The following is a 23659-nucleotide window of genomic DNA, read 5'->3' on the forward strand; positions in this document are numbered from 1 at the left end:
GTGTTTGTTACTGCCTCTATCAACATACCGACACTTTCATTTGATAAGTAACAACATCTTTGTTTTTAGATATATTTTTCCCACATGGAATGTTTCCTTCAATTTTTTCCCTTTATTGAGAAGAGAAGAGCACCACAGGATAAAAAAAAACATCTAACAAATAATTTAAAGATACCACCTGCTTCAGTTACCTAGGCACTCTTATTTACAAGATGATGGGAAATAGAGTGTGTTTTGCAATCTTACAGGCATTTAAGGCATCTTTAATTATAAGAACAGAAAAACAAAACAGTTACTCTTACTTTGTACTACAAGATGAAAGTGTGCAAGGACAGAACTGGATGCACACAACAGAGCCCAGTTCAATGAAGAATATACTGGTTGTGAGAAAAGTACAATGTTTGAGCATAAGATTTACTCATAAATTAAATCAACTTACAAAGGAAAAAGGTATAATCATATTTCTCGAAGCACAGAGAACACATTCATTAGGACATCTGGATAGAATGGCAGATGACTTCATGCCAAAGAGAACAATGAAAATAACACAGTATTCCACCAGAAGAAAGGTTGATGAAGAGAAATGTGGAAAGACAGTGTGTTGGCTGATCTTATCATGATGAAGAGCCAATTACAGGTGAGAAAATCAGAAAAGAGATATATATGTTGCAAGATATTACAAACTTGTTACAGTAATTGTGTTGGATCCTTATTTATGAAGATATTCGTCAATACACACACATCAAAAAAAGTTTTGCTTCACACCAGTTCCCAGAACTCCTGAAGACAGAAATTGACTGTGGACATTGTATCACAGACATAGTCCCTTTGACTGTTCACAGATATCATTAAACCTGCCCAAAGATGTAAACAACCATGAATGAGCAGTGCCTATTAGACACAGGGGGTCCAACAGCTGATCAGTTCCAGTCATTGCACCAGACAAGGAGGAACACAGCTCATGTTGTCTGTAGTTCAACCGAGCCTAGATGGTCCATACCATGCTTTGATCACGTTCGCATTGTTACTTTGTGCCAAGAAGGGACATGTTGTTCGGACATGGAGGAGATACAAAGAGACAAGAACTGTCAATGAAATGCCTCGCTCAGGCCACCCAAGTGCTGCTACTACTGCAGTGGATGACTGCTACCTACAGATTATGGCTCAGAGGCACTCTGACCGCAATGCCACTGTGTTGAATAATGCTTTTTCTGCAGCCACAGAACATTGTGTTATGACTCAAACTGTGCGCAATAGGCTGCATGATGCTTAACTTCACTCCCGATGTCCATGGCGAGGTCCTTCTTTGCAGCCATGACATGTACATCGCTGGTGGCCATGGAAGGCGATGGCTGTACAATATGTGAATGCCATTCTCCGACCAATAGAGCAACCATATAGGGAGCATATTGGTGAAGCATTCATCTTCATGGATGACAATTCGCGCCTCCATCATGCGCACCTTGTGAATGTTTATAGGCAATGTGACCCACCAACCACTCTGAGGGACCTATGCTGAATTGCCATTGAGGAGTGGTGCCTTGATGAACTTGTGGGTAGTAATCCACAACGAATACAGGCATGCATCAATGAAAGAGGATGTGCTACTGGATATAAGGGGTACCGGTGTGTACAGAAATTTGGTGCACCACCCCTGAAGGTCTTGCTGTATGGTGGTACAACAATGTGTGGTTTTCATGAGCAATAAAAAAGAGTGGAAATTATGCTTATATTGATCTCTATTCCAATTTTCTGTACAGGTTCTGGAACTCTTGGAACGGAGGTGTGTATCTGCTTGATTCATTAACTAGATTATAACATAAAGTACAATGTATTCTGACACTCACTGGCAATGCAAGATGATTGTTGATTACGGAATCCAGGTTTGCAGTCACAAATACTGCGGTCCCGGCAGTACGTCACACTAGAGTCACATTCTTCATCAAACATACAGTTTTCACCAATGCGTTTTCCTGGAAAAAACAATTCAATAAACTTTAAGAACTGTAATCAAAATTATGGGTTCCTAGAAAACACTTCCAAGTTGATAACAAATTTTACAAATCATCACATACCATTAGCTGTCAACTGAAAAAAATTAAATTAAAAAAAAAATTAGATTTAAATTAAAAGATAGAATAAGGAGATAAGTGAAATGTTATTTATATGTCCTATAATGTAAACTTTAAAAATTATTTCATTTAATGAAAAATCCAGGATGGAATAAAGACAATATTATGAAACAGATAGATTGCTACTCATCATATAGCAGAGATACTGAGTCACAGATGGGGCAACGAAAAGACTGCTAAGCAAGTAAGCTTTTGGCCAAAGGCCTTTTTCTGAATTAGACAGCATACACACCCACAGTCACACAAATGCAACTCACACACATGACACTGACTATGGCCGCCAAGGCAGCCAGAGACAGTGGTTATTTGTGTGTGTGTGTGTGTGTGTGTGTGTGTGTGTGTGTGTGTGTGTGTTGCATCTGTGTGAATTTGTGTGCATGTGTTGTCTAATTCAGAAAAAGGCCTTTTGACCAATAGCTTACATTTTAGCAGTCTTTTTATTGTGACTGTTTGCAACTCAACAACTCCACTATACTGTGAATAGCAGTCTATCATTTTCAAACAATGGAAAATCCAGGATGGAATGTAACAATATTATAAAAAGGCTATTTGGTACTCACCACATAGCAGAGATGCTAAGATGCTCAGTCACAGATAGAGGCAAAATATAGACTGTCGGAAAGTGAGGTTTTGGCCAACAAGGCCTTCATTGACATGGTCTGGCTTCACCTGCCAGAGGCTTTGGTCATGTGTGTGGGTGAGTTGTATTTGCATGTGTGTGGGTGAGTTGCATTTGCATGTGATGTGTGTGTGTGTGTGTGTGTGTGTGTGTGTGTGTGTGTGTGTGTGGTCCCCCCTCCCCCCGAGAAGGCCTTGTTGGCCGAAAGCTGTTTCTTTTTGTTGTACCTGTTTGTGACCCATCATCACTACTATATGGCTAAAAACAACTATTCTTTTCATAATAGTTTTATAGTCTATCATCTTCATAATACTAAAATTATTTCATCTCTAGTAAAGGTCACAAGTCAACTTTAAAATAATGGAAAAATAGTAAAAAATTACATTATTTTTCATTCATAACTGCAATATTGCTTATAACATTTTACTAAGCATGTAGTGAGTCAAATTGGTATAATGGGCAAATGTTTATTACAAAAAGATAGATTAGAAGTAAATGCAATAGCACAAATTCCACACACAAATTTTATCATTGCTTTAGATAGAATACTGAAACATAATGTTTTCTGCATATAAATGTATATCTGTTTTATAACATATGATGATGTAAATAAAATAGAAAGAAACTTCCACATGGGAAAAATATATTAAAAACAAAGATTCCAAGACTTACCAAGCGGGAAAGCGCCGGTAGATAGGCACAATAAATAAAAAGCACAAACACACACACAGAATTTCGAGCTTTCGCAACCGGTGGCTGCTTCGTCAGGAAAGAGGGAAGGAAAAGGAAAGATGAAAGGATGTGGGTTTTAAGGGAGAGGGTAAGGAGTCATTACAATCCCGGGAGCGGAAAGACTTACCTTAGGGGGAAAAAAGGATAGGTATATACTCGCGCGCACACACACACACATATCCATCCATACATACACAGACACAAGCAGACATATTTAAAGGCAAAGAGTATGGGCAGAGATGTAAGTTGAGGTGGAAGTGTGGAGGCAAAGATGCGAAAGCTGTTTTCAGGTTGTTGGTGTAATGGTTCAGGGATTCAGGACTGGAGCAGATTCGTTTGCCACGAAGGCCTAGGCTGTAGGGAAGGGACCGTTTGATATGGAATGGGTGGCAGCTGTCATAATGGAGGTAATGTTGCTTGTTGGTGGGTTTGATGTGGACGGATGTGTGAAGCTGGCCATTGGACAGGTGGAGGTCAATGTCAAGGAAAGTGGCATGGTATTTGGAGTAGGACCAGGTGAATCTCATGGAACCAAAGGAGTTGAGGTTGGAGAGGGAATTCTGGAGTTGTTCTTCACTGCGAGTCCAGATCATGAGGATGTCATCAATAAATCTGTACCAAACTTTGGGTTGGCAGGCTTGGGTAACCAAGAAGGCTTCCTCTAAGTGACCCATAAATAGGTTGGCATACGAGGCGGCCATCCTGGTACCCATGGCTGTTCCCTTTAATTGTTCGTATGTCTGGCCTTCAAAAGTGAAGAAGTTGTGGGTCAGGATGAAGCTGGCTAAGGTGACGAGGAAAGAGGTTTTAGGTAGGGTGGCAGGTGATCGGCGTGAAAGGAAGTGCTCCATTGCAGCGAGGCCCTGGGCGTGCGGGATATTTGTGTATAGGGAAGTGGTATCAATGGTTACAAGGATGGTTTCCGGGGATAACAGACTGGGTACGGATTCCAGGCGTTCAAGAAAGTGGTTGGTGTCTTTGTATATATATATATGTGTGTGTGTGTGTGTGTGTGTGTGTGTGCGCGCGCGCGCGCGCGCGCGAGAGTATATACCTATCCTTTTTTCCCCCTAAGGTAAGTCTTTCCGCTCCCGGGATTGGAATGACTGCTTACCCTCTCCCTTAAAACCCACATCCTTTCATCTTGTTATATGTATATTATGTCACAGAGTAAGGCCAAATGCTACAAATATACAGACTCCGGTGACCAAGAAAAAATTGTAGTGTTAAGCAGAAGTTTTTTCCTATATAGGGGCATGACAATCACCAGGCTGTCTGTCTGCATAAATGGCCACCGACAAACAGTGGCCAAGAAAGAAGTGGGCCACCCTGTTGCTGATCACGCTGCCCAACATGACATTCTTCAGTTCAAGGACTGCTGCACAGCCTGTTCCATATGGATCCTTCCCGAAAACATCAGCATTTCTGAATTGCATAGGTGGCAACTCTCCCTGTAATATATCCAACATTCCCGTAACCCTCCTGGCCTCAAACTTCGTTAGTCATTTTTCTCACTTATCCAGCCCCTTCCCTGTTCCCATTCCAGCACTACGCAGCCCTCATCCCACCAAGGCACCCAGTTCTTTTTCTGCCTTCCATTTCTTTCTACTAACCCCCCTCCCCAAATCCAGTCTCTCCCCTGCCCTCTGTCTAACCTCCTGACTGCACATAGCTGCCGTACCTCTCTCCACCTCATCCTTGCACATTCGCTAGCAGCACTTCACAGTCTCCCACCCCTGGCCTGCTATGCCTCCCTCTCCCCACCCTAGTGTCCTCCTTACCCCCACCCAGTTACCACTCCCATCATGACTGCTACTGTTGCTTGCAGTGTGGCTTCAGCTGCCAGAGGCTGCAGTTGTCTGTGTGTGTGTGTGTGTGTGTGTGTGGAAGGGGGGGGGGGGGGGGAGGAGGGCAGCATCTCCACCATATTGTGAGTAGCAACTTTCCTTTTCCTAATATTTTCTAAGCTGTTTATCATCCATGTTTCACTTCTATACATGGCTACACACTGCACAAATACTTTCAGAAAAGTCTTCCTAACACTTAAATCTATATTTGATGTTCACAAGATTCTCTTCTTCAGAAATACTTTTCTTACCCTTGCCAATCTAAAGTCTATATACTCTCTAATTCGGACATCTTCAGTTTGCCCAAGCAGCAAAACTCATCAACTAATTCTAATTTCCTAATGCAATTTCTTCAGCATCAACTAATTTAATTCAACTACATTCCGTCATCCTTGTTTTGCTTTTGTTGATGTTCACATTATATCCTCCTTTCCAGGTGCTTTCCATACTATTCAGTTTCTCTTCCATTGTCCTTTGCTGTCTCTGACAGACCTACATCATCATCAGTGAACCTTATAGTTTCCTTCTCTCTTAACTTTAATTCCTACTCCAAATTTTTCTTTGGCTTCATTTACTGCTTGCTCATTGTACAGATTGAATAACATTGGGGTTAGGCTACAATCCTGCCTCACTCCCTCCTCAATCACAGCCTTCCTTTCATGCCCCTCTGTCTGATGTGTATTTTACTCCTGCTTCTTCCAGAATTTTAAAGAGAGTATTCTAATCAGTGCTGTCAAAGCTTTCTCGACGTTTAAAAATTCTGTAAATGTCAGTTTGTCTTTACTTAACCTATATCTTAAGAGAAGTTATAGGGTTAGTATTGCATTGTGTATTCCTACATTTCTCTGGAAACCAAACTGATCTTCTCCAACGTTGACTTCTACCAGTTTTTCCGTTCTTCTCTAAGGAATTCATGTTAATGTTTCACAGAAATGACTTGTTAAACTAATAGTTCAATACTATTCACACTTTCCAGCACCTTCTTTCTTTGGAATTGGAATTATAACATTCTTCTTGAAGTCTGAGGGTATTTCACCTATCTCATACATCTTGTGCACCAGATGGAATAGTTTTGTCATAGCTAGTTCTCCCAAGGCTATCAGCTGCTCTGGCGGAAGTCATCTACTACAGTGGCCTGGTTTTGACTTAGGCCTTTCAGTGCTCTGTTAAATTCTTCTCACATTATCATATCTTCCATCTCATTCTCATCTATGTCCTCTTCCGTTTTTGTAATACTGCCCTCAAGTGCATCTCCCTTGTATAAACCCTCTATGTACTGTTTCCACCTTTCAGCTTTCCCTATTTTGCTTAGTACTGGTTTTCCATCTGAGATGTTGGTAGTCATTTTACAGCTACTTCTCTTTTCTCCAAAGCCCTCTTTAATTTTCCTATACACTGTATCTATCTTTCCCCTAGTGATATATGATGCTAAATCTTTACATTTGTTCCTGTCAACCTCATTTTTTAGACATTTATAGTCCCCTTCCACCATTTTCATTAGCTGCATTTTTATATTTACTTGTTACATAAGTTTTATTCAATATCTCTTGTGACTTCAAAGGATTTCTATTAGGCATGGTTTTTTTTTTACATATTTGATCATTTGTTGCCTTTGCTGTTTCATCTCTCAAGGGTTCCCATTCATCTTCTATTGTACTTCTTTCCCCTGTTCTAGTCAGCCATTGCCTAATGCTCACTTGAAACTCTCAATGACCTCTGGTTCTTTCAACTCATCCAGGTTTCATCTCTAATTTACTACATTTTTGCAATTTCTTCAGTTTTAATCTACCATACACCATCAATAAATTGTGGCCAGGGGCCACAGCTGCACCTGGAAATGTCTTACAATTTGAAGTCTGGTTCCATAACCTCTGTCTTACCGATTGTATAATCAGTTTTAAAGCTTTTGGTGTCTCCAGGTCTCTGCCATGATTCTTAAACCAAGTAGGTGTTAGCAGTGATTGGATTATGCTCTGTCAAAATTCTACCAGTGAGCTTCCTCTTTCATTCCTTTCCCCCAGCCTGTATTCACCTACTATTTTTCCTTCTCTTCCTTTTCCTACTATTGAATTCCATTCTCCTGTAACAACTAAATTTTTGTCTCCCTTAACTGTTGGCATAATTTCTTCGACAATTCATAATCTGGGCAGCTATTGGCACTTAAACTTATACTACTTTGGTTGGTGTGGGCTTTTTAATATATTGGCTATGGTAATGCATTCACTATCTATTCATAGTATCTTACCTGCATTCCTATTTTCTTATTCATTATTAAACCTACTCCTGCATTACCCCTACTTGATTTTGTATTTATAGACCTGTATTGATGATAAAGCTGGAAGCTGATGAAGTGAATTAAAATTTGTGTTGCAGCCGGGACTCAAACCTGGTCTTCTTGCTTACCTATTTTTTAAATTTTTTTCAACCAAAATATTTATTTAAGAAATAACAAGAAGTAAAAACATCTCTATTGTTGTGAATTACAAGATTTCATATTACTTTTGTTATTCTTATTATGGTATTTGTTTTGTTTTCTTTATTTTTGAGTAGGCAGGACACACTGACCATTTGCTAATTTTCCTTTCAGTCTTTTCATTTTTAGCATATCTATATGTTTTTCCTATATTCATTTCTTAGCATAATCTTTCAGTTCCGTTTTCATTGCTGTTTAGTTTTGTCCAAATTTTGTTGTGGCAATCATGACACGACTGGCATTTCTTCGATATTGTAGTTTGTTTACTTGCAATGTTACAGGGTAAAATGAGCCTAGGTTAGTTATATGCTAATTACATAGGTAGTGTTTATAACTATTTGAGTTATATATTTGCATTTGAGGCAAGAAAACGTGGTAGAAACAAAACGAGGGAAAGTATCATTGGTAAATCCGAGGGACTAGATGTATCTGCCATTATGTTGGGCCTTTAAGAGTGTGTGTGTGTGTGTGTGTGTGTGTGTGTGTGTGTGTGTGTGTGTGTGTGTGTACTATTTACATGGAAGAAGGATCTGACAATTGAAGGACGAAGAGTGAAAGTAGAGTTGAGTGAAAGCGTTTATTAGAACACATTATCACTTCATGGCACTTGGGGAGAAAAAAAAATTTAAAGAAGAAGAACCTTAATCTGTACCTGTTGTTTTCGTGGTGTGTGGGAGGTTTTAGCACAGAGCACTAGAACCTAGGAGGTATACACAGAGAAAATACTTTCCTTTTTTCTTGCAGCATCGCTTGATCACTTTTGGAGCACTTTTACTTTCACTTTCTTTTTGAATTTAAACTATTATAACTTTGATCACTGCATTGCACTTTCGAGGTTGCTGTGATGCTGTGGGAACCCTCGCTGGTGGTCACATGCCACCAGGGAAATACCCAGAGGAAGTTCTGGAAGTTCTTGTGGTACTACCTGTGCTGTTGGGCTTCCTTATGTTCCTCCCAGGGGTCCATCAGGAAGTCGACGTAGTCTGTCTGGCATTTCATTATGATGGCATGACTTGTCATGCTGAGTATCCACAGGGTTGCTAGTCTTTTCAGCCTGGGAAATGGTTTGGTGTCAGGTGCAGTGATGGCTGTGTTTGTTACAGCATGGTGGTCCATTCATTTATTTTTGCCACCATTTTCTGACACATTTCCCATATGCTTACCCCATTTTTACATGTGAAGCGGCGATCAATGTGTTGACACTGTTGCATGCTTCACATTTGTCTGATTCTTTCAGCTTTATCTGGGCTAGTTTTTGGTTTGTTGGTACCGTCTTGTTGTTGATTATTAGGTACCAGCCTGTGTTCACATGCTTTGGTAGCGTGCTTTCAGTGATGTTCTTCCATATTTGTGGCCAGTTGAAATTTGGAAACTTGTTTCTGATTTTGTTCCTGGCAGGCCTTCTTCTCAGCGCCATGTATATTTTCTTCACTGTCCTGTGACTGGGATTTGCCACAGTTGTCATTACATAGCTTTTGTCTAAGTAGTATGTTTTATGTGGCAAAGCTTATATGGGATGTGGCTCATGTCTAGCAGCGTTTCTTCTGATGAAGGTTGCACTCTTCTTAGCAGGGCTGCTGTGATGCTGTCTGGGTTCTAGCAGCCTTTTTAGCAGAAGCACCGTGCATTTCGTTTTTACTTCCACAAGGCCGAGTCTTCCTCCTTCCACCAGTAGCAAGCATGTTTCCTGTGCCACTTTGAAGATTTCTATGTGCCACAGGAGGTAGTATGCGGCTCCCATTATTGCCCTAGTTATTTCCTTGTGTATGGTCAGGATCTGTGCCAGGTAATAGGCTTTTGATAGGATCATTGTATTGATGAGCTCTGCTCTTTGATGGAGGGTTAGTTTTCTGTTTGTATGTATTCTCGTGAGGCCTTGTATTATATGTAGTGCGTTTCTCCAGTTGTATGCAGCCATTTTCTGTGGGCAAGGCTGCATGAAGATGCCGAGTACTTTATGGCTTTCGACTACTTCATACCACCAATTTGCTGCATTTATTTGCTTATTCCTAATTGGCACTAGCACTGTTTTCTTCTTGTTTGTTTTTGCTCCTGACACTTCTTCGAAAGTCTGCAGTATTTGTTCTACTGTTTTTATTCCTTTATGTTGTTTGATGAAGGCTCCCATGTCATCTGCGTAGGCTATGCAAGCCACTGTTTTGTCTTTCACAGAGTAGCCTGTGACGCTATTGGCGATCTTCTTCAATAGTGGGTCTAGTGTTATTGCAAAAAGGGCCATTGACAGGGGGCAGCCTTGCCTCACTGATCTGTTTAACACTATATATTTGGTAGTCCAGCCGTTTATAGCTATTCTGGATTTGGCATTCTTCAGTAATTTGTCGATAATGCTCTTGAATTTTGGTCTGAAACCTAGTCTGGTTAGCATCTTCATCAAGTAGCTGTAATCGGTTCTATCGAAAGGCTTGTGGAATTCTATGGATATTATGGCTGCTGTACTTCTGTTGGTCGCTGCATGTGCTATAATGTCTCTGTTCATGGAGGTGGTCAGAAAACATTACTGGGCAAACCTATACACGTGATATTTTTTCTGCCAAACCTCTGCTTACATAAATTCTGTCGAGTCTGCTTCTTCTGTTTCTGTATAAATATGTGAACCCTGTGAATATGGATTTTGCACTCTCCACAAATGTTCCAGTTTTAAACATCTAATGAGTTCTTGTAATTCGATGTACACGTTTGCCACTAGGGTCTGATCCGCTTGTGTGGCCACACAATTGACGTCATCACTGATTATGATGTTGTTGTTGTTGTTGTTGTTGTTGTGTAGGATGAGTTCACATATTTCTTCATTGAAGAAGTTGCTCCTAGCTCTTTTATTGTCATGGCCTGATGGTGCGTACACATTCACAAATAATGTGCCTTCTATTTTGATGTCAATTCCGTGGTCGTTTGACATCTTGGGTTCGCCAGTTTCTACATCTATATCCATACTCTGTGAGCCACCTGACGGTGTGTGGCAGAGGGTACCTTGAGTACCTCTATCAGTTCTCTCTTCTATTCCAGTCTCATATTGTATGTGGAAAGAAAGATTGTCGGTATGCCTCTGTGTGGGTTCTAATCTCTCTGATTTTATCCTCGTGGTCTCTTCGCGAGATATACGTAGGAGGAAGTAATATACTGCTTGACTCCTCGGTGAAGGTATGTTCTCGAAACTTCAACAAAATCCCGTACTGAGCTACTGAGCGTCTCTCTTGCAGAGTATTCCACTGGAGTTTATCTATCATCTCCATAATGCTTTTGGAATTACTAAATGATCCTGTAACGAAGCGCGGTGCTCTCTGTTGGATCTTCTCTATCTCTTCTATCAACCCTATCTGGTGTGGATCCCACACTGTTAAGCAGTATTCAAGCAGTGGGTGAACAAGTGTACTGTAACCTACTTCCTTTGTTTTTGGACTGCAGTTCCTTAGGATTCTTCCAATTAATCTCAGTCTGGCATTTGCTTTACCAACGATCAGCTTTATATGACCATTCCATTTTAAATCACTCCTAATGCCTACTCCCAGATAATTTATGGAATTAACTGCTTCCAGTTGCTGACCTGCTATATTGTAACTAAATGATAAAGGATCTTTCGTTCTATGTATTCTCAGCACATTACACTTGTCTACAGTGAGATTCAATTGCCATTCCCTGCACCATGCGTCAATTCACTGCAGATACTTCTGCATTTCAGTACAATTTTCCATTGTTACAACCTCTCGATATACCACAGCATCATTTGTAAAAAGCCTCAGTGAACTTCTGATATTATCCACAAGGTTATTTATGTATATTGTGAATAGCAGCGGTCCTACGACACTCCTTTGAGGCACACGTGAAATCACTCTTATTTCAGAAGACTTCTCTCCATTGAGAGTGACATCTATTCCTTGTCAGACCATTATGGTGGAGCCGCACTTCGATTCTGGGTCTATGGTTGTGTAGACTTCGAACCCCTGTATCTGTTCTATTGCCATTTATGCCACCTCCTGTAGAAGTGTGATGTCTGTGGCTCTGTGTCATAGGAACTGTGCAAGGGTGTCTATCTTTACTGCTGTGTTCATTTTATTGACATTGCAAATAATTACCTGGTACATGGGTTTTGCCAGCCTAGTCATTTCTATTGACCATTGGAGCTGTTGTCAGTGTCCGGATGGTGCAGTTGTGGCTGATCTGGCCAGCTTTGCCTGCCGTTTTCCCTTCTCTCCTGTGAGGAACTAGTATTCTGCCTTTTCCTTTCCTTTTTGTTGCCTGTTCTGTTTGTCATTTCTGGGTCTTTTTCTGTATTCCGTTGCTTCCCTTTGGCTTATTCACCACTCCTCTTCTTGGAAGTGGCTGCGGTGATGTCATCTTCTTGATTTAATTTCAGTATCTTTTTAAGTTGGTTCACATTTTCTCTTATCTTCTGCTCGCATGCCTGTTCATACATGGCTGGAGTAGCACTTTCACTTTCTGATTTTTCTGTTTCCATCATATCTATCTTTTTTTCTTGTTCTTTTTCCTTTTTGCTTGCTTCGCCTGCATATTCTGTATACGCCCCAGTTTGGGCTGCAGTTGCTGTTTGGTCTCGTCCAAGCTGCTATCACTAATCTTTCTTTTGTCGGCACTTCCAGGCACTGGGCTGGTGGCCGGCTCAGGGCTGGGGGTGGCCAGGGGTGTGGGCAGAGGTGCGAGCTCAGCGGCCTCCTCCTCCATTGTGTGCTGATCAGCTCTAGTGGCAGTGGGGCCCGCAGTGGCAGGCACAGTGCCATTACTATGCTGTTCCTGGGGCTGCTGGGCAGCGTCCGCGTTTCTCAGCAACGGGAATTCTGTGTTCAGATTCATCATCGCTGTACCTTCCGTTTTTGTGGGCAATCTTTCCTGATGTGATCCGTAGTGTGGCGAATGGAACTCGTCTGAGGTTGGCCTGTGTACAACACGAAGCCTCTGTGCCCATAGATGTTGATAAATGATGTAATGTGTTTCTTTAGGTCCATTTTTGTGGTGCAAACACCAGAATCTAACTGCATACAGTATGCACTCGACCACTTGTCTCTGGAGATCTCGAAAACATTTCCGTATAGTCTGGAGGTTTTGACAATTTCTTCATCAATGGAAGATTGCATATTTTTATATTCCCACTCCTGTAATCAGAATGCTGAATCGTGATGCCACTTGTGGTTCTGTCTCTATGCTTGAATTTCCAGACGCCCCTGTTTAGATTGACTAATAAATCAATTTCCATGGCATTTCCGATTTTTACAAAATAAAGTCCAACTGTAGTCCCTCAACTTCCTCTGCTGGTACTTTCACTTCATCAATGATCCAACTGTGAATTTCAAAGTTGATTGGTCTTTCAAAATTCTTATCAAAAGTGCACTGAATAGTGTCCCTCTTGTTTGTCGTTGTTGCCAAGTTTTCCAAATTAGCAGGTCAATAAAATAAGAGCACTTATACTCGCCAAAGCAGCAACTGCAGTGGCTCACTTGCCATCCAACTTGGGCAGCGGGCGTGGTGTGGGGACGGTCTCATGGCTGGCTGGTGAAGGCTGGGAAGTCCTCCTCTACCTGCGATGCACAATGGGCAGCAGCACACGTGTTCACAGGCGTGTAGCCAGCCAAGTTTAATTTAAGATCTATACGATCACATCTAGTACAGCACTTCCCCATTATGTCCAAAGCTGGGGTGCTATTCCAATGTTGGAGAGCCCTGGTAATAGTGACAATATAAGGCGAGATGTGAATTGGAGTTTGTGTTGGGGAAGGTACTTGACTTGGACACAAAGTACAAACTTTGTGCAGCTATGTTGACCATAATGCTGCGGTGGTGTAACGCTCAGCATATATGCCTAGTAAGTAAGAAGACCTGGGTCTGAGTCCCGGCTGCAGCACAAATTTTAATTCACTTCTTCAGCTTCCAATGTTATCAGATAAATTAAAGACTTAAATGTCTCAGGGAAAATTTAAGTTAAGGAAAAGCCCTGTATTCATTTGACCAAAAGTCTTATTGCTCTTACCACTGTACTTCACTAATTCCCACTATATTTAACTTCAAGCTATCTGTTTCCCTTTTTAAATTTTCTAACCTACCTGCCCAATTAAGGGATCTAACATTCCACACTTCGACTTGAAGAACACGGGTTTTGTTTCTCCTGATGACAACACCCTCCTGAGTAGTTCCAAACCAAATATTCGAGCAGGGTTCTATTTTACATCTGGATTATTTTACCCAAGAAGATGCTATCATCATTTAACTATATAGTAGAGCTGCATGCCCATGGGAAAAAGTATGGCTGTAGTTTCCCCTTGTTTTTAGCTGTTCACAGTACCAGCAGAGCGAGGACATTTTGGTTAATGTTACAAGGCCAGATCAGTCAATCACTTAGACTGTTGCCCCTGCAAGTACTGAATAGGCTCCAGCCATTCTCCAGGAACCACACATTTGTGTAGCCTTTCGACAGATACACCTCCATTATAGTTACACCTACGGTATGGCTATATGTACTGCTGAGGCATGAAAGCCACCCAACCAATGGCTAGGGTGCTGCTAACATTAACAGTAAACGTCCTATTACTGATCCCCCTTACTCCTCTCCCACCCCCCCTTGCCCCTTTCAGGTTACACATGATATTACTTCAGCAGCTAAAGTAACTCCCCATTCATAATAAAATGCAGGACTGTGACTGTCAGTAAAATTTTATCCAGTCACAAATTTGGCTAGGTATACCGTAGAACTGTATTTTCTGGAAGTGGTGTCAAATCGAAAGCTTTTTGAAACTCTAAAGACCCCAAATAAGTGTAGTCCCCCTTATTCATAACATTGAGATTTCATGTCTGAAGAACGCAAGTTGAATCTCGTATAAGCGAGGTATTCAGAACATATGCTTATTTCCATGTGCTTGTTCCATGGAGATCATTGTATCTGAACACAACATTTCATCTAGATTTGTGTTACAAGTAGATGTGAGTGGAATTTCTGTAGATTAGTTTCATTCCCTTTTTTTTTTTTTTTTTTTTTTTTTTTTTTTTTTTTTTTTTTTTTTTTTTGTAATGGCTGTGACCTCTTCTCCAATAACTGGGATGTGGCTCTGTTCAGAGATTGGGACGCTAAATACCCATATGATTAAGAGCAATGCTAATTCACTCACAATGTCTGAACAGAACTCGACAGTGACTTCACTGAGCTAATACAAAATATCAAATGTCAGCTCAGGGACCTTATTCATTCTTTAATGATTTACACTGCTTTTTCAACACCACTAACAGCAATTACTATGTCACTCATTTTTGCAGGGGCATGATTAATGAATGATGACAACATTCTTTAATTTTCTCTCATGAAGGAACATTTCAGTTTTTGTTTTCCTGTTTCAGCTACCGTCTACTCCACAAGGGTCTGGACTAACTTTTTATCAGTGACAACAATAACATATGCCCTAGATTTTTTGGGTTTTGGGAATGCTCCAGCAACAATATCCCGCAATGACAATGCTTAAAGGCTTCAGATATTGCTCTCCTGATAGGCAAGCCAAAAGAACCTTCATGCAACTGAGTTTTACTCAAACCATTAGGTAGATTTGAGTGGTACAGTGTGTGCTGAAGACATAGATCACCTGTGGGTTTAGGGAAAAAGTTCCACAATGGTTCACTTCATACCTGGAAAGTATGAAATATAAAATTGTACTCTAATGCCAATTTAAAAAAAGAGGTTTGAATCTGACTGAGGTCATGTGATTCAGGGAGTGCCACAGAGTTTTATTCGGGCTCTGTTCCTGGTATGTACCATGATCCACTGCTAAATATGACAGATGATACAAAACATTTTCTCTTTGCAGATGACAAAAGTGTTATAGTGAAAGACACAGAATGTAATGTAAATGAACTAGCTAATAGTGTAGTTAGTATCATCACCACATGACTCTCAGACAACAGATTGATTGATAAATACTTAAGGAGTTAAGGGGACCATTCACCAGTTGGGGTGAGGTTTGTGTCAGTTGGGGAGAGAAGGGTGGGAGGCATCTCAGAGGGAGGCAGCCTGTTTGCTAGCTAGGAATGTGGGAGGGAGGTGTGGGAAGTGCACAGGTTAGGTATGTGATGCACAGTCGTAGGAGTCAGTGGTGGGACAGATGCTGAAGGTAAGACAAATTGGGAGAGGATGGCAGGATGCAGGAAGAGGGAACAGATGAGTGGAGGGTGTGGCAACAGTGGGCTAGTGGAAGTTCTGGCCAGGATATTTAAGCGAATGAAGGATGTGTTGCAAGGGTAGCTCCCGTCTGCTTAGTTCTGAGGAACTGGTGGCAGAGAGAAGGATCCAGAGCCATTGAAACTGAGCATGTTATGCTTAGCTGTGTGTTGTGCCAGTTGACAGTCAGCTTTGTTCTTGGAAGTAATTTGGTGGTGGCTATGCATCCTGGTAGAGTAGAGTAGTAGTAGTAGTAGTAGTAGTAGTAGTAGTAGAGGGGTTTTTGGGTGCACGACAGCAAGGTCTTCAGCACCCGTTCAGTAACATAGTGAGACGGGTGTCAAGGAAAAAATTCAGAACAGTAATATAAAATGGGACATAAAACACAGGGAACAATTGTTGAAAAACATGTGCCTATCCACACTGAAGCATGGGATGAAGGGGGGCGTCAGCAGTAAAGCATGGAGAACACAGGAAGAAATTGGGAGAGGGAGCTAAAACAATGTAGCAGATGGAAGTGGCTGGCTGACCGCAAGGAAAAATGGTAGAGAGCTGCTGTATATGTTGCAGATTTGGTATATGGGATGGCTGCTTTCCTACTACCTCATTTCTTATACACCGCATCTGCTATACCCTACACACAACTAATTTTCCGTGGAAGGCACGGTATACATAGTAATCCAAGGCACAGCGATGGCCACCCGCATGGCATCCTCCTTCACCAGTTTCTTTATGGTCTATCTAGAGGAAAGCTCCTAGCCTCATAATGCTCCCAACCACTAGTCTGGTTCAGATCCATTGATGATATCTTCAGGATCTGGTCTCAGGACCAAAACATCCTATTCTCGTTACTTCACAACTTCAGCATCTCCTCTCACAGCTGCTTCACCTGGTCGTGCTCAACCCAACATGACACTATCATGGATGCTGAACTCCACACTTCTGATAGCTCCAGCCACACCTCTGTCCACATTGGCCCACCAGCCACCAACAGTAACTGAATTTTGACAGATGCCATCCCTTCCACATCACAAAATCCCTTCCATACAGTTCAGCCACCTGTGCATGAGATACCTACAGCGACAAGAACTGCCTTGCTCAGTACACTGAAGATGTCATCAAGTGCTTCACAGACAAGCACTACCCCTAAACCTAGCCCACAAACAGTTTTCCCATACCATATCTTCATAGACCCAAAATCCTCCCACCACCTCCAAGAATCAGCTGCAAAGGAGTGGCTTCTAATCACCCAGAATCATCCTGGACTAGACATAAAAAAACAGTATTCCATCTGAGTCTGCAGACATATCATGGCACTACACTGAACAGGTATTTCAATGTTGTGCAGGGGCAGTTGAATTTAGTGAAACCAAATTGAGAACAGTAGCACAGCCATAGACAATATTTTGATTAATTCTTCATTACTAGATGGGCATTCTGTTAGTGAAAGGGTGAATGGCCTTTCAGACCATGATGCACAAATTTTAACACTAAAAGGTTTTCGTACTCAAACAAATGTTATATATAATTACAAACTATGTAGAAAAGTGAATCCAAAGGCAATAGAGAGCTTTTTAAAACTCATTAAGAAACAAGAGTGGCAGGATGTTTACAGTGTTGTTAATACAGAAGGCAAATATTAATGCAAATCTTCTGGTCCAGAATGTATACCAATTAGGTTCCTTTCACAGCATGCTGATGCATTAGCTCCATACCCAAAGACTGGAAAGTTGCACAGGTCACAGCAATATTCAAGAAAGGTAATAAGAGTTATCCACTAAATTACAGGTCCATATCGTCAACGTCAATATGCAGCATGATTTTAGAACATATATTGTGTTCGAACATTATGAATTACCTCAAAGAAAATGGTCTATTGACATACAGTCTACATGGGTTTAGAAAACATTGTTCCTGTGAAACACAACTATCTCTTTATTCACATGAAGTGATGAGTGCTATTGGCAAGGGATTTCAGATCGATCCCGTATTTCTGGATTTCCGAAGGACTTTGACACTGTACCACACATGCAGCTTGTAGTGAAATTGCGTGCTTATGGAATTTCATCTGAGTTATGTGACTGGATTTGTGATTTCCTGTCAGAGAGGTCACAGTTTGTAGTAACTGATGGAAAGTCATCGAGTAAAACAGAAGTGATTTCTGGCTTTCCCCAAGGTAGTGTTACAGGCCCTTTGCTGTTCCTTATATATAAATGATTTGGGAGACAATCTGAGCAGTCGTCTTTGGTTTTTTGCAGTTGATGCTGTTGTTTATCGACTAATAAACTCATCAGAAGACCAAAACAAACTGCAAAACGATTTAGAAAAGATATCTGAATGGTGCGAAAAGTGGCAGTTGACACTAAATAACGAAAAGTGTGAGGTTATCCACATTTGTGCTAAAAGGAATTCGTTAAAGTTTGGGTACATGATAAATCAATCTAACCTAAAAGGCATAAATTCAACTAAATACCTACTTATTACAATTAAGAAGAACTTAAATTGGAAGGAGCACATAGAAAATGGGGAAGGCTAACCAAAGACTTTGTTTTATTGGTGGGACACTTAGAAAATGTAACAGATCTACTAAGGAGACTGCCTACACTATGCTTGTCTGTCCTCTTTTAGAATACTGCTGTGCGGTGTGGGATCCTTACCAGATAGGAATGATGGAGTACATCAAAAAAGTTCAAAGAAAGGCAGCATGTTTTGTATTATCGCGAAATATGGGAGAGAGTGTCACAGAATTGATACAGGATTTGGGCTGGACATCATTGCAAGAAAGGCGTTTTTCGTTGCGATGGAATCTTCTCACAAAATTCCAATCACCAATTTTCTGCTCCGAATGCGAAAATATTTTGTTGACACTGACCTACACAGGGAGGAATGATCACCGTGATAAAATAAGGGAAATCAGAGCTCGTACGGAAAGATATAAGTGTTCATTCTTTCCGCGCGCTATACAAGATTGGAATAATAGGTATTTGTGAACGTGGTTCGCTGAACCCTCTGGCACGCACTTAAATGTGATTTGCAGAGTATCCATGTAGATGTATATGTAATGCTTTCCTTAACACATTTCTCATAGTCTCTGAGAGTTGCTTTCCATTAGAATGTTCTAAATGGGATACTAGCACTAAAAGGTAGACTGAATGGCTGACTAGTGGGATAAGGATATCATGTAGAATGAAGTGGGAATTATATCAAAATGTCAGAAATTGTCACAGTCGAGCTACAGTAGCCCCATTACAAACAGTACTGTAAGCAGCTTAAAAATGTTATTCTGAAGGCAAAGAGTATACAGTACACAAAAAAAATCACAGGATAAAATTAAAACCATATGGTCAGGCATGAAGTGTCTGGTCAGCAGCACAGGATCAATGACATAAAGTCAGTTTGTAGTAAAAATATTTCTGTTACTCTTGAGTTTCTCCCGGCGTATTTGATAATCAAAATATCCACGGGTGTACTGCCGGTCTATAGTGGGTACTCAGAGTGGCAGATTCAACGTGCTCTCCGCCCAACCACTGCAGCACAACCTGTTAAGATGGATGAAGTCACGAGGGAGGAGGTAGGCACTGCATTTATTCCATACACAGGCGCACTCTCGGGGAAAATCGCCCGCATTCTGAAGAAATACCGGGTCGGAACTGTGTTTTGTCCTCCGAATAAAACTCGTGCACTGGTGGGGAGCGCCAAAGATGACCTCAGTTTGAGAAAGGCCGGCATGTACCAGATTCCATGTCAATGTGGCAAGTCGTATATTGGTCAGACGATGCGTACCATCGAGGATCGATGCCGTGAACACCAGAGGCACACTCGACTGATGTATCCGAGCAAGTCAGTGGTCACTGAACATTGTTTGTCGGAAAATCACACTATGGAGTATGACCGCACGAGGATTCTGGTACAGACATCGAGATACTGGGACAGCGTTGTTAGAGAGGCCATCGAAATTCGCACCAATGACGACCTCATAAACCGTGACTGTGGCTATAACCTTAGCAAGGCTTGGGAACCAGCGATTGGGTTAATCAAGAGTAAATCGAGCAAACATATAGTTGTGATGACCACGGCGGACAGAGCCATCACACCGACATCATCTCAGACGCCGTCGCAATCTGTTCCACCGCAGAACCGTGGCGCGGGGCGCGGACGACGGAGGGAGCGTGCCGCGGGTATTTAAACCGGCCGCCGCCGCGAACGAACCCAGTTCCCCCTGAGCAGCCATAGCGTACAGATCTCTGTGCCGGCATGTTCACAGGAGCTCTGTCCGTCAGTTCACCTGATGATGGCGACATGTTTGATCGCCGAAATATTGTGCCCGTTGGACACTATAGACCGGCAGTACACCCGTGGATATTTTGATTATTTCTGTTACTGATAAGTGAGGTACATGCACAGTATTTAGCAATCAGTTCCTGAGCATTGATGGTGAATTAAATAAAAACTTAGTTTCTACAGGAAATTATATAAATCTCTTGGAAAATGCCTTTATTTATTTATTGTTCCGTGGGACCAAATTAAGGAGAAGTCTCCATAGTCATGGAACGAGTCAATACATGAAATTATAACATGATATTAGAAACAGATAAAATGAAATATAAAAAAAAACATAGAACTACATTATACTAAGTTTAAATAAATAAAGTCAACAATGTAACACTGGAATTTGCTTAATTTTTTAGCTCTTCCAGGAGCTCCTCGACAGAATAGAAGGAGTGAGCCATGAGGAAACTCTTCAGTTTAGACTTAAAAGAGTTTGGGCTACTGCTAAGATTATTGAGTTCTTGTGGTACCTTATTGAAAATGGATGCAGCAGAATACTGCACTCCTGTCTGCACAAGAGTCAAGGAAGGGCATTCCACATGCAGATTGGATTTCTGCCTATTATTAGCAAAGTGAAAGCTGCTAACTCTTTGGAATAGGCTAATATTGCTAACAACAAACGACATTAAAGAAAATATACACTGTGAGGGTAATGTCAGAATTCCCAGACTATTGAATAGGGGTCGACAAAAGGTTCTTGAACTTACACCACATATAGCTCAAACAGCCCATTTTTGAGCCAAAAATACCCTTTTTGAATCAGAAGAATTACCCCAAAAAATAAAACCATACGACATAAGCATATGAAAATATGTGAAGTAGACTACTTTTCGAGTTGAAGTGTCACTTATTTCAGATACTGTTCTAATGGTAAATAAAGCAGCATTTAGTTTCTGAACAAGATCCTGGACATGGGCTTTCCACAACAGCTTACTATCTATCCGAATGCCTAGGAACTAGAACTGTTCCGTCTCGCTTATAATATGTCCATTCTGTATGATCAAAATATCGGTTCTTGTTGAATTGTGAGTTAGAAACTGTAAAAACTGAGTCTTACTACGATTTAGCATCAAATTATTTTCCACAAGGCACAAACTTATTTCATGAACTACATTATTTGATACTGTTTCAATATTACACACAAGATCCTTCACTATCAAGCTGGTGTCATCAGCAAACAGAAATATTTTTGAATCACCTGTAATACTAGAAGGCATATCATTTATATAAATAAGAAACAGCAGTGGCCCCAGCACCGACCCCTGGGGAACGCCCCACTTAACAGTGCCCCATTGGGACTGAACATCACTACCACTCTCAATATTGCGGAGAATTACCTTCTGCTTTCTGTTCTTAAAGTAAGAGGCGAACCAATTGTAAGCTACTCCTCTTACTCCATACTGGTCCAACTTCTGCAGTAATGGTGGTAGTGGTGGTTAGTGTTTAACGTCCCCTCGACAACGAGGTCATTAGAGACGGAGCGCAAGTTCGGGTTAGGGAAGGATTGGGAAGGAAATCGGCCGTGCCCTTTCAAAGGAACCATCCCGGCATTTGCCTGAAATAATTTAGGGAAATCACGGAAGACCTACATCAGGATGGCCGAAGACGGGATTGAACCGTCGTCCTACCGAATGCGAGTCCAGTGTGCTAACCACTGCACCACCTCGCTCGGTCTGCAGTAATATTTTGTAGTCAACACAGTCAAAAGTCTTCATTGAATCAAAGAAAACATCTAGCGTTTGCAACCTTTTATTTAATCCATCCAAAACCTCACAGAGAAAAGAGAATATACTATTTTCAGTTCTTAAACCATTTCTAAAACCAAACTGAACATTTGACAGCAAATTATGCAACCTTCTCGATAACTTTAGCAAACACCGATGGCATAGAAATAGGTCTATAATTGTCAACATTGTCAATGTCTCCCTTTTTATAAAATGGCTTCATTACCAAGTACTTTAATCAGTCAGGAAACCGACCACTCCCAAAGGAAAAGTTACAGATATGGCTAAGTACTGGGCTAACATACATAGAACAATACTTCAGTATTCTGCTAGATACCCCATCATACCCATGAGAGTTCTTGGTCTTTAGTGATTTAACTATTAACTCAATCTCCCTCTTGTCAGTATCATGGAGGAGCATTTCAGGTAACAGCCTTCCCAAGATTCATGTCTGAAATACTCCTCTGTGATATTGACGAGGGGAAGATTGAGTCAAAATTAAATTAATGAAGACTAAGGACTCTTATTAATATCGTGGAGCGCCTAGCAGAATATTAAAGTACTGTGCTACATATGTTGGCCTTGTACTTGGCCACATTTACAATTGTTCCTTTAAGAAGGGTCAGTTTCCTGAAAGATTGAAGTACTCAGTAGTAAAGCCACTTTATAAAAAGGGAGAAAGGGGTAGTGTAGACAATTCTAGACCTATTTCTATGCCATCAGCATTTGCTAAACGCATTGAAAAGACTGTGTATGTAACGTTAATTGATTATTTTATTTCACATAATTTGCTATCAAATGCACAGTTCCGTCTTAGAAGCGCTTTAACAATTGAAAATGCTATATTCTCTTTTCTCTGTTAGCTACTAGATTGATTCAACAAAAGGTTTTCGACAGTACATTAGGCATATTTTTTGATTTAACTAAGGCACTTGATTGTGTTGATCACAAAATATTACTCTAGATGTTGGACCATTATGGAATACGGGGAGTAGCTTACAATTGGTTCACCTCTTACTTTAATGAAAGACAGCAAAAGTATGTTATCGATTGCATGAAAATTTATTATATTTGAACTGAGAATATGTTCAAGGATTTTGCAGCAAATCTGTAATTTTGTGGATCGATTGTTTTACCCTTTTTATCCATAGGAGTTACCTATAGTTTTTTCGGCACTTGGGGCATTCTGCTGGGTGAGAGATTTGTGATAATCACCAATGCCACAGAGTACTCATTGTAAAACCAAACTGGGATTCCACCAGACCTGACGACTCTTTTGATTTCAATTCTGTCAATTGTTCCTCTGTGCCAAGGATGCTTATTACTATGTCACCCACATTGGAGTCTGTTGGATATTCATGACATTATGAACTTTGGTTTTTGTTTTGCTATCTTTAACTGCTGCACCAGACTGTTCAATGAGAGACTGGATGGAAGCCTTAGAACTGCTCAGCAATTTTACATAAGCAATATTTTCGCAGGTTCTTGGCCAGATCTTTTGCTATGGTATGACGGTGGTGGTTGTGTGCTTTGTGCATGAATCTTTTCCCAGACACATGAATCTCTGATAAGCTTTGGGAACTGAGAGTCCAATAGCTTTTGCTTCCTCAGCATTTTCCAAATGTTGTTGTTGAAG

The 23659-nt window shown here is 40.9% G+C and overlaps 1 protein-coding gene across 1 annotated transcript in view; it reads right to left on the bottom strand.

The window, feature by feature from the left end:
• Positions 1-23659, bottom strand: part of LOC126284380 (tenascin-like) — a 218299-nt gene that overhangs the window by 72400 nt on the left and 122240 nt on the right. Inside the window, exon 3 of the mRNA XM_049983266.1 lies at positions 1848-1973. Within this exon, the coding sequence (XP_049839223.1) occupies positions 1848-1973 (126 nt within the window). The remainder of the gene's footprint in view (positions 1-1847; positions 1974-23659) is intronic.

This window comes from Schistocerca gregaria, chromosome 1 (genome assembly GCF_023897955.1).
Source record: "Schistocerca gregaria isolate iqSchGreg1 chromosome 1, iqSchGreg1.2, whole genome shotgun sequence".
Classification (NCBI taxonomy): Eukaryota; Metazoa; Arthropoda; class Insecta; order Orthoptera; family Acrididae; genus Schistocerca; species Schistocerca gregaria.